Here is an 18442-nt window from a genome sequence, read left to right as displayed (position 1 = left end):
GGCTGATCTCTGTAGAAATCCTGTTCGGTAGTCTAGTTATTTCTGTGTGGTATGGCTACCATTTAGCAGTATTATTATATCCAATGAGCCCAGGCAATAAGTACATGATCGGTCACAGTACAAATGAATAAGGAGTATAACCCCGAAAGTCAATCCTCTCAATGTAATTGCCTGTCCTTGACCAACTTCCACCGCACTCCGTTCACTCAGCACTAAGAGCAAGACACGCGTCTACTGCCAATCCAACCCTGCATTTCCAGTGTTAGCTACTCCATACATCTCTCCTTATATAGAAGCAAGGAACAACTTACCTTCCCCCCTTGATCTTGACCACATCATCAATAACATCGCGGTCAAGGTTCGGGAACATATTACACAGCGTCTCTACGACGTTGTTGTGCTCTGCACGATGGATTCTCCGTGCCTCTGCATCCTCCGCACTGGCCTGACGCGCAGCGGCATCTTGAGAATCCGCCCTAGGAACCTGCGGAGAGGCTGCACTGCGTGGCCTCTCTGTCGATCGCCGGCCTTCGCTGCTATTACGGGGTGGCTGGTACACGTTCGGTGTCAGCCGTGGCGATGCCCCAGACTGCGCGGGCCGATCCTGAGGGGAGTCTGGCTCGTCAGAGAAAATCCTTCCAATGGTCGACAATGGTTTCTGAATGGTCCGCAGAAGCCCTGCTACTGGGGCCGAATCTTCATCGCTAGATTGCGATGTCTCTTTGCGCACGGCCGTGCGTTGCGTGTCAGCAGAGCTTCGTGGCGCGGATTGAGAGCCTTCGGCGGAACGGCCTGAGCTTTGGCGCTCCAAGGTCTCGGACTCGCGGTTTTGCTGGGCAATAGCCGATACGGCGGCTTCAACGCTTCGCTCGAATTCTTCATCGCTCACTGTTAGGCTCGTTCGGTCTAGTGTCTCGATGAATTGGATAGCTCCCGACTAGATAGATGTCAGAATGGGGTCGTGAACAATAACAGGAGTTAGCGTACCAGCGATGATAAGTAGTACCCAGCTTCCCCTCCAAGCTTATCCTGGTTGCGGAACCGTAGGATATATTGTATATTCGATACTAGATGTTCGGGATTGGCCTGCAGCACCACGTAGATCAAGAGCGGCACGAAAGAATCGGCAGACGTGTCAGATCTTTTAGAGTTCCTCAGTAAACCTTGGAACATTAGCATATATGCCACCTCCGCCCTTGCATTAAGTCTAGTACCTACCGAAGATGACTTTGCAGCAGTTCAGTATGCAGATAACTTTATCGCGAGGAGCCCGATAGCCGTTGATTTTCAACAATTCTGTAATCGGTTAGATAGATGTCGATCGAAGGAAAGAGGGTCCATAACATACCCTGCTGAGCTAAATTCAGAAAACGACGACCGTGAGAGCTCACTGGCGGTATGTCCAGATGCTCTTCTTTAACCCAGCTGTAAATCCGCATCTTCTGTGCGAGAACTTCGTCTCGCTCGATATCCTCCTGATGCTGCCCTCGTCTCCATGGGCCATGCATCCTCTCCATCTCACGCCTTTTGCTTCTACTCGCACTTCGCGGAATTGTGGGCGGACCCGGAATAGCTGGGGAAAAGGTTTGGGAATATAGTCTATTCATTACGAGCTTCTCCATCCCCTCTTTGGCGTTGTCAAATTCGCTGTCGGACACATCGCGCCATACTTCACACTGAGCCATTTTGTTTGTGATGAACACCAAGAAATCGCTGATAATCTTGACTTGTTCATGAACCATCCATTGTCGCTTCCCGAACTCATGGAGAAATGAGCGTAGGAACTTGGCAACCGGGTCCGCAGTGCGGTGACGCAGTTGCTCTAAGAAGCGGTGGAAATCAAAAGGTTGATCTGGCTCAGGCTCGGGTGGCGGAGGGATTGTTGATGTTGACGAACGCCGACTTAACTTGGCCTCGTCGGCAGCAGAACTCTTGGGAGCCTTCGCGGGTTGTTTCTCAGCCGAGACGGAAGATACCCCTGTCGCAGACTTGGGCATGCGCGATTCGTCAGCCGCCGATTTACTGTGATCTAGGCTTGACTGACGAGGGGGAAAGTGGCTTTGTCCACCCAGGAACTGCTCGGCTAATTCCAAGCGGGGAGACATTATCTGTTCCTGCCCATCGCCGCGCGTGGAGTCTTGAAATTGATCCATAATGCTCTGGATTTCCGACTGGGAATCATTGTCACCACCAGCAGTATTCTTCCTCCCATCTCGGTCACTTTCAGGCACCTCCGGCAATTCCTTATCAGTCAATTCGATCGCGGGCGAGTGTGTAATCGCGGAGTGAGGGTTTGAGGACACATAAAGTTCATCTTTCGCTGGGGGTGTAGGAGGGATCTCTGCATTTGGCGACGTGGCAGGCTCCGGTCTTGCCGTCGTGGTGATAGAAAGCCCCTTCATCCGCTCCGGAAGCGATTCCCGGGGAGGCAACACAGGATTCGAGGGATCTGTGGCGGACGGTATCGGCATCGTGCTTGGGGACTCCGTGATGGTGGCCTGCGCTTCGCCCTGAGCGCTCTCCTCCATGTCGCCTTGTTGCGCTTTTTGGCTGGTCATCGGCACTCCTGAGGGGTCATCCTGTTGCTCCGCGGCAGGCTCGAGGTTAGTCGAGCTCACTTGTTCAGTCGAACTAGAATCGTTGTGAATGGCCGGCTGGGCCTCCCCATGACCACTAGGAGCCGGGGATTCCGAGGGTTCTATCGCAGACATAAGCAACCTGCATGCACGCCAAAGTCAAACTAGAAATCAAAAGAGCCTCGTTAGGTAGAAACATGGATCATCATGAGGGGAATATGCGGAGACGTGGTTCCCGGGGCTGCCACGTAATAGACCACGAATGTCGGGTCAGCTAATATTGGCAACAGACTTCGAGGCCCCAGAGTCAATCAAAATAGGTGTCAGGGGAGAAATTGCGGAAATATAGCAAAAACGGACCCCAGATAGGGGAGTAAGCTCCATCAGCGCCGAGGATGACAGCCCGCAATCAGCGGCGGGGGATCATCGTTCCCCCGACCTCCGGCTCTCTTCTTGTGTTTCTCTTTCCTCTTCCTTTCTCTTTCACCTTAACTAAATCCCCGCCAGCGTCTCGCTTGCGGTTTGCTTGCTACCATGTGTGGTATTTTCTTCTCTCTTAGCGCATCAGGAGCTGTGCTTCCTAATGAGGAGACTTGCTGCTTGTTGCGGAAAAGAGGACCTGATAATTACCATGTTCATAGCGTTGAACAAAAGATAACCAATCCACGGTCAAGCAATGAAGAGCCCATTGCTGTTCAGCTTACCTTTGTTTCCACAGTCTTGTCGATGAGAGGAGGCTGTCTTGTGCCCCAGCCATTAGTGGATCCTACTACGCAGTCCGTGTTATGCTACAATGGAGACGCCTGGAAGATATCAGGTGAACCTATCCGGGGCAATGATGCGGAGCTGATCTTTAAGCTGTTATTGCAGGCTGTAAACCACCACTCGAAGGTCAATTCGTCAGCAGATTCGAGTACGAGTGCTGTTCAAGGTGTCCTGGATGTTATCAGTAGCATTTCCGGCCCCTTTGCTTTTGTGTTCTATGATGCGGTCAACTCAAAACTATTCTTCACGAGAGACTCACTTGGAAGGCGCTCTCTACTCCAAGGTGTTGATGAGTCGGGGGCCTTCAAGCTGTGCAGTCTCTGCGATGGCACATCTTCGACCCACTTTAGTGAGGTCGAGACAGACGGAGTGTATGTGGTTGATTTAGAACATGCTATATTCCAGGATAACTCGATCGCAACGAAGAGTGCTGGTACACCTTCGTTCGATGCAAGTTGCATACAGACTCTTTTCTGGGAGCATAATACATCCGATCTCCCTCTTCGTCCTGTACGCACCTCTTCCTTTTCTGATTTTACCTAGCTAACAATTATGTAGAGAAACCCCGTCCCTCCGATGAATAAATCTATACCCGAAGGAGAAGCTCCTTCACTAACTGTTGAAACTACCGCTGTCAAGGAACTCGAGCAAAAACTACGTCAGTCCTTGGCAATGCGAATTCAGAATGTACGAGAACCTCCGACTGCTTCATCAGGGAGCAATGTAAAAGTCGCCGTACTGTTTTCCGGTGGCCTCGACTGCACATTACTCGCTAGGCTTTCTCACGAAATCCTACCAAAGGAGGAAGTCATTGATTTGCTCAATGTGGCATTCGAAAACCCGCGCGTTGCGGCCGCCGCAAAGGGCAAGGGAGAGGCCACTGGCTCTGTGTATGAAAGCTGCCCTGACCGTATTACGGGCCGGGCGGCATTCGCAGAGTTGCAGAGAGTGTGCCCCGATCGCAACTGGCGATTTGTTGCGGTAGATGTACCGTACCAGGAAACCCTTGCCCACCGTGAGACCGTCAAGCGTCTGATGAGACCCCACAATACGGAGATGGATCTATCAATAGCCTGCGCATTATATTTCGCTTCGCGTGGTCAAGGGCTGGCATTCGACAGTCGACAGATAGATGCTCAGCCCATGCAATATGCCACTTCGGCACGAGTGCTGCTGTCTGGCCTTGGCGCAGATGAGCTATTTGCAGGATACTCGAGACATGGAGCAGCATTTTCTCGGGATGGGTTCGCGGGCCTCATCGACGAGATCAACCTTGACGTCAGCCGCCTTGGAAAGCGAAACTTGGGCCGTGACAATCGAGTCATTGCACACTGGGGTCGCGAAGCGCGGTTTCCGTTCCTAGACGAAGAGTTTGTCTCCTGGGTGGTGCAGCTCCCAGTCTGGGAGAAATGCGGCTTCGGCACCCCTTCTCCACCAGTGGATTCACCAGAGGCAGGGCTCGATTCGGAGAAAAAGGCCCTCCGTCTAGTCGCACTGAGACTCGGCATGACAAACGTCGCCCGCGAGAAGAAGCGAGCCATCCAGTTTGGGTCCAGGACAGCCAAGATGGAGAAGAGCAAGGTAAAGGGCACTGATGCTCTTACCTGAATAGATTTCCTTTCTTTTTCTTTTCCTTCCCTCAACACCCTCGCCTTCAAATTCCCCCAATACGTCTTTGACGTACCATAACATGCCTCCACCCCCCAATCACATCAACACAGACCAGCAATGATGACAACTCTGGATCAGATACTTCTGAGACCGCCTCTTTGATCTATGCTCCCCATCCAGCACACTCTCGTTTCGACCTTCAAGCAGACACGGCTCCAGTGACCCCCACAACACACTCATCGCCACACCTGTTTTATCACCCGTGGGAATGCAACCGCCTGCCCATCATCTAAGGACTTCCCTGCGCCGTGAACGGAGCGGGATCTCAAGCACTGATGGAACCAGGACTGGTACTTCCCACACGCTTAGATGGCGCTTTCTACGAAAGCATTCTCATGAGTGTGTTGGTATACTGGATGTCGGTTCGGTTTGTTGGTCGGGCGCGAGGGTATGGATGGATCGGGCAAGCAAGAGGTTGTTTGTCTATGAAGTAGATAAAAAGGCAAGTCTGAGCTGAGTCGATTGCACACATATATATGCACTTGCACATGGATGAAACAAATAGAATTGTAGATGAGTTACGAGTGACGTTAGCTATAACAGTGGCTAAATGTACGATAGTGAAACTTATTTAGTCTTGGTACATGTACGTGATTGAGGAAGCTCGAAAGGGTTGTTTGTGGCAGCTTCTACGGAACTACTGGCCAAGACCTTTAGCGGAGAGAATACGGTTACAAAGAAGATATAATGCGCATATAAGATACTTGAATTGGAGAATACCATAGTTCACAGTCTGGTACATAAGCGCAACGATAATAACATAAAAGGCACTCGAATCAGTCAAGTACACGAGATAGATAAAGAGATTAGTGGCCACGAGTCAATCCCGATAGGTGGGAGACATCAGAACCGGCCATAGAAACAGAAAAGGCAGAAGAACCATAAAACAGACCCGCAGTACATGACTGGGGATGAGTAAATCACAGCAGCAGATGCAGAGATGCAGATCTACCGAAAAGTACACTGTGTAAGCTCCATAGTAAATGGCGCAAGAACAAAAGGAAACTTTTCATCTGTCGGAAGCATCACTCAGAGACTGAATGATGCTTCCGACAGGTGGTGACGGGAGGCTCGACGCCCCCGCCCACAGAGCCCACTAGGGATAAGAATAGCACAATGAGCACAATACAGATACCAAAACCAAAACCCCATGCCATACCCAAAAATGAAAACCCAAGAAACTTTTTAGATCAGTTGGTGCCAGTCTTGGCCATGCTTCGCCAGTACTCCTCGCGTTGCTTGGACTCTTCAAGCATCCGCTCGAGCTCCTCAATACGGCGCTCCATCTCGCCTTGACGCTCGAGCTTGCGAGCACGAGATTTGCGAGCAGCCTCGGTATTGCGAGCCCTCTTCATGGCGGCGGGGTCGGCAGAGTCAAACTTGATCGGAGGCAACGGCTTCCGCTGGCGTGCATTGACACCGGCCACTGTGGAGTGCTTGGTGCCCTGACGGGATGGGGCAGGAGAGGCAGACGGCGCGGGCGAGGCGCTGTCACGGATCACTGGAGTCGGAGGGGGTCCGGTTGCCTTGGGCTGTTGAAGCGAAGCAGCAAGCTCAAGGGCAGCCGAGTCCAGGTCCAGAGAAAACCCATCTTGAGGGAACAGAGACTCCCACTCCTCAGGCACGGCGTTCAGATCCATCTCGGTGTTGATCATGGGAGATGTGTTCTGACTGAAGAAGCCAGGCGTATCCAGCGGGGGAGTGCTGAGATCAGTGAAAGTCGTCGATGGGGGAGCCGAAGCATCGAAGAACAGATCCTTCGGCGAGACAGTGCCCGGAGGGGCGATCTCACCCATCGGGCTGAAGAACGAAGTGTTGATCTGGGGCGAAAGCATGTTGGACTCTGGGGAGCTGAGATCGTCCCCAAAGCGGTTGGACTGAAGATCAAAAAGCTCAGGGAAATCTAGAACTGTCTTAGCACCGTATACATAAGCATGCACTGCCCAAGTGACGGGCTTACCTTGAGCGATGTTGGGGGTAGACATGATGCGGCGATGGTGTAGATACGCGTATTTTCTCTTTAGGTTTTGGTTGTGCTGATTCTGAAAGGCGGAATAGTTGACCGTCTTGTCGTTAAATAGAGGGACGGGTGGGCGGTTAGAGTAGGCAGTGTTGTTCACTGCAGGAGTAGAATTCGAAGCGGCAGGTGTTGCGAACCGACGCGCGAAATGCTTTCGCAGAGCGGGGTGAGACCAAGAAGACGGAGACGAGGAATATCCGGAAGATTGAGCGGCTAATCTGGCCGAAAGAGGAACCTGCGCAGGCGAGCCTGGGAGCTGCTGATGCAAAGCTGAAGAGTGTCGTCTAACAGGATACCCTGGTTGGACCAGAGAAGGTTGATATGCGGATAATCTAGGGGTAGAATTGATCGGTGCTTGAGCACGCGAGTCCCTGGGTTGCGGCGGGGGACACGGAGCGGGAAAGAGCACGAAGTCCTGCGGAAGGGGACTGGGATTGTTGTTGTTGTCGCTGAGAATCGAATTCACTGGAGCCGATGGCTGCTGAGGCGGGGGCGTGGGAAGCCATGATTGCTGTTGGGTATCCGTGGTGAACGACGAGATGTCGAACGGGAAAGCGTTGTTCGGAGAACTTGAGCTACGCAAAGCGATGCTAAAGTTCAGAGGTCCTGGGACAGGAGACTCTGAGGGGGTGGAAGAGGAGAGATTAGAAAAAGACGAGGTCCGAAGAGGATCTATGGTGTCTGTCTCGTACGAGAAAGACGTAGCTGGTGCGGGGGAGGCGTTTAGCAGGCCATTTTGAAAGCACGGAGTATCAGAAGCGGTATAAGTATAATGCTGTATGGTGACTGAGTTGTGATAAAAATGAATAGAGAGATGTGTGGAGTGGAAGAAAAGATGAAGTGGGAGAGAAAGAAAAAGGAGGGAGAAAAGAAGCGCCAGGCAGCGACGGGAAGCCAGGCACTTCTTAACTGTTTGTGTGTGCGGTCTTGCCCGGATCTCTCCGCCAATCACCATTGATCGGACCCCCGCCTGGTGCCCTAGCCTGATTGGGGATAGTCAATCTTACGCGGTCAGCAGGTGTGAGTCATAGGGACAGTAAAGCCTACTATTGGCTGCCAGACCCAATAAGTGGAGCCTGCAGGAGCCCCAGGCATTCCCGTGCCTGGAGCAGCAAGTTTCAATTATCCTGTATTCTACTGTGTAGTACCAGGCAGGTACGTAGGCTTTCCTCCATTCAGCCCGCAACGGAAATGTCACTTGCAGGTCACTGGCCCAGTAGCAGCAGGCCCCCCTCAACCTTGGATTCCTGGCCCTGCTTCGACTACTTCATTGAACTCCACCACCACTAGACTAATATGAAGGGAAGATACTAAGAAAAAAAAAAAAAAGAGGCCGCGCGACTTACTGTGGGTGATGAAACCGGTTCGCACCCGTGCCGCCGACCGGACCCATTGGCCAACCAGCAGGCACCATGCATTTCTGGGCCTTCATCACAGCCCGTCGGGGTCTGCATTTGGTGCAGCGCCCGGGGGTGTCATTGGGGCTGAGCCTGAGCCTCAATGTCTCAACTGTCTGCGAATGAGACCTGTCCTTGTGTCCATCACTCTCTTGTCCCGTGCGACTGTCACTCCCCTTTGTGCTCTGTAGGATCTCTCTATCTAAGCCTCAACTCCTGGCTACCGTGTCCTTGGCCTGGTTCACTGGGGCCGCAGGAATACGATGCCGCACCAAGGGATACTAGACAAAAAAGACAGAGCCGGTTTGCAACCAGGGTTTTTCACCCGGTCGGAGGATCCTTTCCCTAATTCCCTCCCCGCCCTGCAGCCCCCCTCCTCGCCAAAGTCGCTCGAAGGGCGTGAAATTCCACTTGGGTCAAACTCTATCAAGACACCGAGACGTTCCGGCCTTCATCTGACCACAAATGAGATTTTAAATTAAAACGACCCTTGGCGAAATATTGCCCTAGGAAGGATTCCACACAAATACAAGGGAATTAAATTGAATCCGGTCCAGTCAGATTTTAAGGAGATTATTCTCGCTGCAACAGGGATGGTATATTCGTCGGGGGGGGTCGTATTATCTCCGGGGAGGTGCGTCGTATATTCCGGGCGGAGCATAAAAGATAACTACTAGACTAGACCAAGACTATTGGAATTCCTCATTCTAATTAGTAATGCACGGGACCAACCGGCCCATGTGAAACCTGAAAGCCAATTACCTGCAAAGCGGAAAAAAAATCCACTTGTGTCCATTTCCATTTTCCATCCGAAGTTGGCATTTCTAAGATCGTGGTCTAGAAGGAGTAAATGGAGGGAGAATACTAGGCAACAATTCCGACTTCACAACCTACGTACCTACCATCTCCTGCCAAGTCAACCCTCAGTTGACCAGGAGACGGACAATTCAACACATCTCGACATCGCACATGTCGTACGTATGTACATGCCCTAGGGCGTCGTAGATACCGTTGCAACCTGCTCCGAGTGAGGATGCCAATCAGCGTCTGCATACATCAGCCGCGGCGCGCGCGCATCTCCGCCGTATGCAGGCCGGTTATACCATGCCTGTCCTGTCCCCAGGCAGCCGCCGGCGATGACGTCTTGTCCAGGGAGAGTCGATGATGCCTGGTCAGCACTACACAGTAGAACTAGATTGTCTACGACTCGGGAAAAGTAAACCAAGCTTTCATTTTCGTGTTCAACTTGAAACTTACGGGATTGATTCGTGCTGCATGGTACACCTAGCCTGAGTACAACTAATCCCTTCCATTCGAGCTGATTAGGCAGACCCTGCGAATGCAAGACAATTGCACGAATAACAATAGTAGTACTAGTAGCCGTGATGTGTGATCCCTTTTGCATATGCTCCCTCTCCCTCTCCCTTTCCCCCCTCCTTGAACCCTTTCTTCCCCCTCCTGTCGAATTGGCGACGGTGATGGTTCCGGCGCTAGGCGAATTACCCGTGCGCTCCGTGCAGGCGCCAGGCTGCCAGGGCTGCGTGGGTTGTCAAGTGCCCATGCTGTCGATTATCCCTGTTCATTTTTTTGATTCGGTCTAAAGGGGAATGCAAGTTTCTCATTCAATGCTTTGCTCCGTATGCAGTGTATGGTAGTTGTGCATATGTAGGAATTTTGTATGTGTCGTAGCCTTTACCTCCGGCCACTATTCAACTGAAATATATATTACCGAAGAAACATGATGCAGAACAACACAACACTAACTGAATAGAACCAATCACCAACATCACCAAGCCAGACAAGCAATATAAGCTCTGGCCACCTGTCAGCAGTACTACTATCTAGGCGCCTGAACTCGCCTCAGCCATATTCATCCACTCCTATGAAGCAGAGGACCACCACCTTACCTATCTACTACCACCTAGTAGTAATCAAACCCCACATCCGAAACACAACCACTGAATCCACCCAAAGCACAGATACAATCGCAGCCTCACTACTCTCGACGCCTGCAACACAACTAGTCTACAGAGTATACACCAATCTAGCCGCTACCACCCCCAAAGTACTATCCAAGACATGTCATCCTTTTCCCAGGAGGGATCTACTACCGCAAGATAACACAACCAGGCACCCACATACGCCATGCCTCAGAAGCCACAACCGAACTACTACTACTACTACCCCATCCCGTCCCATCCCATCCTACCTTCCAGTCAAACAACCTAAATCCCCCCCAATTCAGGAACCCTGATGCCTAACACATCCATTTAACTCCAGGCACCCAAGTCAACGAACTACCTCGCCAAGATAAAGAAAAGATTCACCCCAAAGACCCCAAACCGGAATCCTACTTACTAGGCAGCATACCTAACATTCACTAAGGACATACACACGACCCTGATGCGTGACGGAGCACAGTCTAGTCCAGACCAGACCAGACCACTCTATACCCCACTCCACCCCCAGGCATCAACGAAGTACACATATTTCCTGAGTTATCTTGACGGGGTATGTCTATTGGGTACTGCTAGCACATTACGATGTGCCAAGGGTTAGATGGATATGTAGAGAGACTAGGCGGCAATCAACCAACATGAACATGCAGAATACAGAAATGAAAGCACCGGTGGATTGTACTATAGTAGTCTTAGTAAAACTAATAACCACACGAAAGTTTAAATTACTGTATTATCAGGCCCAGAAGTTTACTTCTCATGTATATACAACACACCTGCGGATGCGGCTTTGAGGGGGGGGGGGAGGGTTGGTGAGGAACAACCCATAGAAATCAATTGTGGCGATATGATGACCATAGATACTAACTCAAGAAGTGCCCTTGACCTCACAGCATCATGATGATCGACTGGATATATATATCTGTGATGCGAGGCTGGTATTCCCTTTTTATATCCAGAGTAGATGCGATGACGGGGTATATTGGCTAGTTTCAAGGCTTGGTACACGTACTACTAGTACTTGAATAGAAGGGTTATATTGGACAGCAATTGAAAGCTACCTGAGGTCCAAAAAAAAGACTCCCTTATGTATAACACACAAAAACAATGTGCAATGGATGAAAGAAAGAAAACAAAAAGAGAATTTGAGCTCCGATAGGGGGAATCGAACCCCCGGCTGCCGTGTGAGAGACGGCGATGTTAGCCACTACACCATATCGGATACTTGTTGAATGATAGGTCATTTTATGCCCTTATCAGCGGCTTGATAGCTGCAGCCGCCAGCTCAACGTCCATGCTCGTTTTCTATGATAAGCTTACATTCAAGTCCCCACCCCGCACACCAAGTGGACCGTCAGCACGTTACGCGGTGGCCCTTAACAAAGTACGACAATCACTTAAGTCTAACTCCCCGGATACACTACTACTAGGCATTGAAATAGAGTATAGTGGATATGTTACTAACAATACGTGGATTCTATTAAGTATTACCTCATGATGCTGTGCCATGTATACATGGCGCTATCAGCACGCTGTCACCATGTAGCCATGGTAGTCGACGATTCGGGCCAATTTGAGTGGAGGGAAGTCCCCGTCCAGCTGACAAAAAGCACCCTTCCTCCCAGTAGGGTATCAAGACAAAAGCATCAAACAGCAACATGAGAACATCAAAGAGCAAGCAATAAACAGCAACAAGTGGTATCAATCTAGTTTGGACGGCGCACAACATGAACACACAAGGCCAGTTGGGTATCCTTGCGGAACGCATATCATAAAGGAATGAAACGCAGCACCGGACACGCAATAGACATCCGGGCTCGGAAATGACCGCCAAAGCAGCAGAGGGTATCATTGACACTCATCTTAGCAGACCTCGCCTTGCACAGGGAGGGATACCAAAATGGTGGCAGTGGGAACATCAATTAGACACAAAAAGTAACAATCATTGGATGTATTTTTTTCTTTTCCGGGCTTTTCATTTTCCAGAACGACTGATCATCGAGAAGTTGAAGGATTAGGATACGAATACCGCTGGTCCCACCATTTCTCATACTCGACTTCCTTGCGGGAAGCACTTCATGCAGCAGCCTGAACAGGAGTAGAGGTGGCGACGTCGACGGGCTTGGACTCCTCAGCAGGAGCAGCCTCAGCGGGCTTAGCACTCTCCTCAGCAGGAGACTCCGGAACGGTAGCCTCCTTGGGAGCAGCCTCGGCCTCGGTGGCCTCCTTGGTCTCCTTGGGCTCGGACTTCACGGCCTTGCTGGGCTTGCGGAAGATGCCACCAAGCTTGTTGCCCTTGGCCTTGGGCTCGCCATCGGCACCCTCGTTGTCGGAGTCACCCTTCTTCTTGCCGAAGTTGCCGAAGAAAGAGGTGCGACGCTTGTCCTTGGGGGTCTCAGCGGCGGGAGAAGCGGGAGCGGCGTCCTTGGCAGCCTCAGCCTCAGCGGGAGCAGTCACGCTCTCGGGCTCGATGGGCTTCACAGCGGCCTCCTCAACGGGGTTGTCCAGCTGAGGAGCAGTGCTAGCAACAGCGGTCTCGGCAGGAGCAGTGGCCTCCTTCTCCGACTTCTCGTGGGAGGGGCTGGTGACCTTCTGGAAGAAGTTGCCGAAAAGAGAAGCACGCTTGGACTTGGGGGCAGGAGTTTCCGCCTTCTTCTCTTCCTTCTCCTCCTTCTTCTCCTCCTTTTCTTCCTTCTTGTCACTGGCTTCAGCAGGAGCAGCTATGTTGGCGTTAGTACTTCGTGTACTGAAGACATTATTATACGGTAAACATACCCTCAGTGGTCTCAGCGGCAGCCGGAGCCTCAGCAGCAGGAGCCTCAGTAGCAGCCTCAGCAGGCTTAGCCTCCTCGGCCTTGTCCTCCTTGTCCTCAGCAGGGGCAGCCTCCTCCTTGGCCTCCTCCTTCTTTCCAAGAAGAGTTCCGAAGATGCTGGCCCTCTTGCGAGACTGAGAGCGGCTCTTGGAGGCAGCCTTGTCCTCCTTCTTGTCCTCGGCGGGGGCAGCCTCCTCCTTAGGCTCGGCCTTCTTAGCGGGCTCGGCAACAGCAGGCTTGCCTGTTGGGGGTTAGCGGCCTAACTTTATACGCTGTTCAACTACGAATGTGACTTACTCAGCTTCTCGAGCTCGGCCTTGTAACCCTCGCTGGAGGTCACAGCCTCCTTCTCAGCCTTGGCCTCAGCAGCCTTGGCCTCGAGGGCGGCAATCCAGCTGTCACGCTCGGAGGTGCTGGAGGCCTGGAAGGTGTGCTTCTGGCCGTTGACCTTGAAGTGCAGCTCGGTGGAGCCCTCCTTGGCAATGTCGGAAACATCAGCCTGGAAAGTGAGTTAGCAAGTGGCGCAAAGTTTATCCGGTTGTCTATCATATTTACTGACCAGGTTGAAGATGCCGGCGGGAGAGGCCTTGTCCTCTGCGCGCTTGGTGAAGAACAGAAGACCCTTGCCGGTCTGGCTGGCCCAGGCGGCGATGGGGTTGGCGACGGCGGCCTTCTCGTTCTGGTGGAAGGCAGACAGCTGCTTAGACTCAACAGCGTCGTCGCTGAAGTAGAAGAAACGCTTGGCGAAACGGAGGCCCCTGTTTTGTGTCACACTCCATTAGTCACTGCATATCGTAAACCTGTCGCAACAAGTGGCGCCTTACTTGACGAGACCGGGGGCCTTGTAACCCAGGACACCCTCAGAAGCGGGGGTCACCTCCTCCTGCTTGGGCTCCTCCTTGGGCTGTTCGGCGGGAGTCTCCTCGGTCTTGGACTCCTCCGCGGCGGCGGGGGCAGCAGCCTCAGTGGTCTCAGCGGGAGTCTCCTTGGGCTCCTCAGCGGCGGGGGTCTCGGTGGCCGGGGTTTCGGTGGCAGCAGGCGCTTCAGTAGCAGGAGCAACGGCGGGGGCAGCCGCAGGAGTCTCCTCGACAGGCTTCTGAACGTCGGACATGGTGTCGGGTGGTGATTAGACGAGTAATTATAATCAGTAGGGATGGGATTAAATAAGAGCTAGGGAAGCTGGTGAAGCTTCGTAATTAAAGGCGCGCGTCGAGCAGGGTATCTCTTTAAGGGGTATCTCAACAGAAGGAAACAAAAGCTCTCTTTGCGCAAAGCTACAAGAGCTCGGGTATCACAATGAAGGGGAAAAGGTGGGTGGGAAAAGAAATGAACCCGGGACGGACAGTCACGATTAGAATGAATATGGAGAGGGAAAAGAAGAGGAGAAGAGGAGAAGAAGAGAAAGAAAGAAGCAGAAGAAGAAGAGGAAGGAAGCGACAAGAAAAAGAGGGGAGGGAGAGCAGGAGCAGGGGCCGAAAGGAGGGCGAGGGCGAGGGCGAAAATGAAAGGGTGTGGGCGACGAGGCCTGGTCATTGGCGCATCGTCCCAAACAGGCAGGGAGCTGCAGGGCGGCACTAGAGCCTAGACTGAAAGAGGGTGGGCCTGATACTGGGATGGCCGCTCCAGGGCTAAACTATCATGGGTTTAGTGTCTAGTCACTTGGGTGTGTGGTGTGTGGTGTGTGAGGGTGTGAGTCTACTGCTATTTTTTTTTCTTCCGTTTTTTTCTTTTATTTTTATTCTATTCTATTTGATTTTTATTTTTTCCTTGCCCTTTTACCTAACAATCAGGGGTTGACCCCCCCCAATTACTTACTTCGATTGACCCATCATCATCAGACCATCCTTCCAAGGAAAATATAAAAATAAAATAAGATAAAAAAAATTTACAACCCACACACAGACACGTTACTATCATCCCCCCTTCACTACTGTATATGGGGACCGTCAATCCAAATCTTTCACTGGGCATCTACATCTTATGTGCTTGAATTATATATGTAAGTAGTCTGCAGATCGACGCTCGTACCTTACTGGAAGTTCTACTCCGGAGTGGTCAACTTCATGGCAAGGTAGCCCGGAGTAACTCCGTCAGAATGAGAACCCCGTTCGAGTGTGAAAAGGTGTCCATCGATGGAGAAAAGGGCCGGTTATTGGGTCCAAACTATAAATCAGGCCGTCGGGAAGTGATTCACTGGACGAAAAATTTTCTGGACGATGGCTCTTGCGCCGGTGCGAGAGCTTTCCTAGTAGTCTACTACTCGCATCGGCCCAATAATAGGTAATAAATCCTTAACCCTTGGCCTCCCCGTCCCCCTCCCCCTATGAGGTCAAAGGGCGGTTGAAACCATGGTGAATCGTTCCCCAAGACAGACAACTCCTGCGAGAAGCTAGAACTACCTTTTCTGATGACAGGTCGCCAGCTCCCCTCCATTCTTAGCTGGCTACCCGTCGTGCAGATTAACGGCTCGCGAGCAGTTGGCCTTAACCCGCTGCTGACATGATTACCTTATCATCGGGGAACTCCCATCCAGACAGCTGAAACGAAACTTATCTGAAAGATCAGATGGGACCAAAAATATAAAGCTAGGAATATTTTCTTTTTTATTTTTTTTTTAATAAATTTTATCCCATGTTTTAGACTCGAAAGAACTCATTAGACCACTTCTGAAGAATCTATGTTTACCCGTATCACCTGCTCACCGTGTTTGTGGGACCCAAGCCACCCATTCGGTCCTGATCCATGGTCTCCTATTCAGATCATCCTGGTGGGTTTAGCTTGTAGCTGGGCCGTTACACAACCATGGTTGAGTCAGTTCGCTGAACCAATATTCAGACAAGTGGCATCTTCTTCTGCTCTCCTTATTCCTCTCCTTTTAACCTTTCATACCCTGGGTGTAGATTATATCTAGGCAGGGAAGTAAAACAAGTGGCCTATGGGTTGGTGTATCAAATTCAACGCAAAGATTGTATGTTTCACATATACAAGTCTGGAAGCAGGACATTCCCTGCCCAACCTGATCCACCAAGATCTCTTTCAAGGCTTCTCCGTAGTCTTCGATTAGTTCCGACTATGGCATGTTAGTGAGCTAGTCAGGTGTTAAGCGCCGGGCTACTGCTAGGATTCCGTGTTTTAGTCTAGTTGAGGTATTCTGCCCGTAGGTTGCAATTTATTAGACGCTCGGTTACCGACCAGTCGTCGTTTTGGTTAACGATGTGCAGGATCTGTTCTTGGAGGGAAAATCAATAATTATTATTATCGTCGTCATCAATAACACCGTCTTCTTCTTCTTCATCCTCCTGCTCCGATGGCGGCGAACCTGTTTTATCGTCAGGTATGAAGGTGGAGGAGGGGGGAAATACCAATCCCAGCGGCAATCATGGCCATCCCCATCCATGCGACAGGCAAACCCCCTCGTGACAGCCCGAACATTGTTGTGAATTCGGGGGCCAACCAGGGGCCAAGGACACCCTCCATTTCAGCCTACTGCCTTGCCTTATCCGTGAGGATTCTGTGGCCAGTAGTACTTAGTAAGTAGTAGATGGACTCGCGTGACATTACCCTGATCAATGGCGTCTTCAAGTTCGGCAACCTTTGATAGGATCTCCCTCAAGTATCTGTGGCTTTGCGATCCTATCGTCGCATTCTATCTCACAGTCTCACAAGGACCTTTCAACTTATTTTCTTTTCCTTTCATTTTTCCAAGAAAAATTTTATGAAAGTATTGACTAGCGCGAAAAAGAAAAAAAAAAAAGATCGAAAATTCCACCCCTGCCCAACAAGGTCCATCAGTTCACTTCTTGCTCGTACTTTTTCGTACTTAACTTACGTTAGTAAGGGTAGGGTGACTGGATAGCGCCATGGCGGGCGGACGAGCGACCCACATGTACCAACGCTATCATCATCCCCTGTCTCAAGTCACTTCAACTCTCGACTCCCTAGAAGGTCTGACCAGATAGAACAAACAAGAACCACCACCTCCTACATAACTGCAAGATACTAGTCAAAACAGCCCTAGAATAAAACGCCCTAGTTCCACCTCAAGAATCAAGCACTCTCCTTGACCAAGCTTCTTCTCCTTACGATGAAACTAATTTTGATCTGGGCGCAAACCAGTCTATGCGGCACCACCCATCCATAACCACACCAAACTACTATCCCTAAACCACAGCACACACGCACAGCTAACCACGGAACCAACAAGTTACAGAACTAACTTTACGTTACCGAATGAGCATCATATGTCAAAACACCGTCACCATCAGCAGCAGAAGGAAAAGAAGCAGAACAAAAGATCGTCACGCATGCTTTCCCTAGACAACTCCCGCCATCAAATCATGATTGTCACTCGCCTATCATATCATACCCGAAATAGGAAATTCATTCAACATTAGAGCCGCCCGTGACTCGGGGCCCCCCGCCCCATACTTATTAGTAACTTAAGTACTAGTTACTTATTCCATCATAGCACTACCAACCAACTAACCATGTACCTACAGTAGTTACTGTAGTTAGCTGCTTTACAATTTCCACCAGTCAACTCAGTACTAAGTATTAATCTCCTCTGTACCAACACCTCCAATCAATCAAGGCACCTGCAGGGTACTTAATTCAAACCCGACCCGACCGAACCAACCGACCAACCAACTAGAAGCTTTGCACTTTGCAGAGTAGTACCTAGATACTTACAGTAGGTATCTGCGGCGGCAAGTGTAAAGAAGAAGTGGATCTTAGCTAAACCCACTAGCCAAGTAAAAAGTAGTAGCACCACCGTCCACCACCACCACCCCCTTTTTCGCCGTTGCGACAATCAACCTGAACGGCACCAACGACTTGCTTATCCCGGACCGCTGTGAACCAATCAGACCACCGTCGATCTGATGATCAGGCTTGGCCCGTGTTGCAATGATGGTCGATTCTGTCCTCTTTGCTTTTTCTTCTTCTCCTCTTCCCCTCTCTCTCTCCCCGTCGGCAGTCAGGGTTAGCAGTAGTCGTCTTCAAGGCTGTGCCGGATTCCACCGTATGAATAATGGAAAAAAGGGTATTCAATGCTGATATCCCAAAGCTTGTCACCTACTATACTATAACACCTACTACACTAAGTACACTGTAATCTTAAATATTATATCAAGATCATCACTGTAATAATCCCCATCCCCATAAAAAAAACGGATTCTTACATAAGACCAACCCAACTTCCGCCCCCAGATGGGATGGGAGTACTCCGTAGAATAATCATCAT

The 18442-nt window shown here is 50.8% G+C and overlaps 4 protein-coding genes and 1 non-coding gene across 5 annotated transcripts; 1 reads left to right on the top strand and 4 right to left on the bottom strand.

Moving 5' to 3' along the window:
- Positions 1 to 202: 202 nt before the first annotated feature.
- AtWU_05611 (guanine nucleotide exchange factor VPS9) lies at positions 203 to 2711 on the bottom strand (the record flags this gene model as incomplete). Its single annotated transcript, XM_035500721.1, has 5 exons — positions 203 to 248; positions 312 to 937; positions 988 to 1163; positions 1219 to 1296; positions 1349 to 2711. 5 exons carry the CDS (start codon positions 2709 to 2711, stop codon positions 203 to 205), a joined length of 2289 nt encoding a protein of 762 aa, XP_035356614.1.
- Positions 2712 to 3110: 399 nt separating this feature from the next.
- AtWU_05610 (asparagine synthetase domain-containing protein) lies at positions 3111 to 4949 on the top strand (the record flags this gene model as incomplete). Its single annotated transcript, XM_035500720.1, has 2 exons — positions 3111 to 3851; positions 3900 to 4949. 2 exons carry the CDS (start codon positions 3111 to 3113, stop codon positions 4947 to 4949), a joined length of 1791 nt encoding a protein of 596 aa, XP_035356613.1.
- Positions 4950 to 6202: 1253 nt separating this feature from the next.
- cpcA (amino acid starvation-responsive transcription factor GCN4) lies at positions 6203 to 9706 on the bottom strand (the record flags this gene model as incomplete). The annotated part of the gene is made up of 4 exons (XM_035500719.1): positions 6203 to 6915; positions 6973 to 7807; positions 9439 to 9607; positions 9687 to 9706. 4 exons carry the CDS (start codon positions 9704 to 9706, stop codon positions 6203 to 6205), a joined length of 1737 nt encoding a protein of 578 aa, XP_035356612.1.
- A 1831-nt stretch (positions 9707 to 11537) lies between these two features.
- On the bottom strand, positions 11538 to 11609 carry AtWU_t143. Its single transcript has one exon. It is a non-coding gene; the product is annotated as a tRNA-Glu (tRNA).
- Positions 11610 to 12463: 854 nt separating this feature from the next.
- AtWU_05608 (uncharacterized protein) lies at positions 12464 to 14311 on the bottom strand (the record flags this gene model as incomplete). Its single annotated transcript, XM_035500718.1, has 5 exons — positions 12464 to 13107; positions 13163 to 13441; positions 13498 to 13699; positions 13760 to 13958; positions 14025 to 14311. The coding sequence occupies 5 exons, from the start codon at positions 14309 to 14311 to the stop codon at positions 12464 to 12466; spliced, it is 1611 nt and encodes a 536-aa protein (XP_035356611.1).
- Between the last annotated feature and the right edge of the window lie 4131 nt (positions 14312 to 18442).

This window comes from Aspergillus tubingensis (assembly GCF_013340325.1).
Source record: "Aspergillus tubingensis WU-2223L DNA, scaffold_7, whole genome shotgun sequence".
NCBI classification, from domain to species: Eukaryota; Fungi; Ascomycota; class Eurotiomycetes; order Eurotiales; family Aspergillaceae; genus Aspergillus; species Aspergillus tubingensis.
The sequence above is the reverse complement of the archived record's forward strand: the minus strand, read 5'-3'. Positions and strand labels throughout refer to the sequence as shown.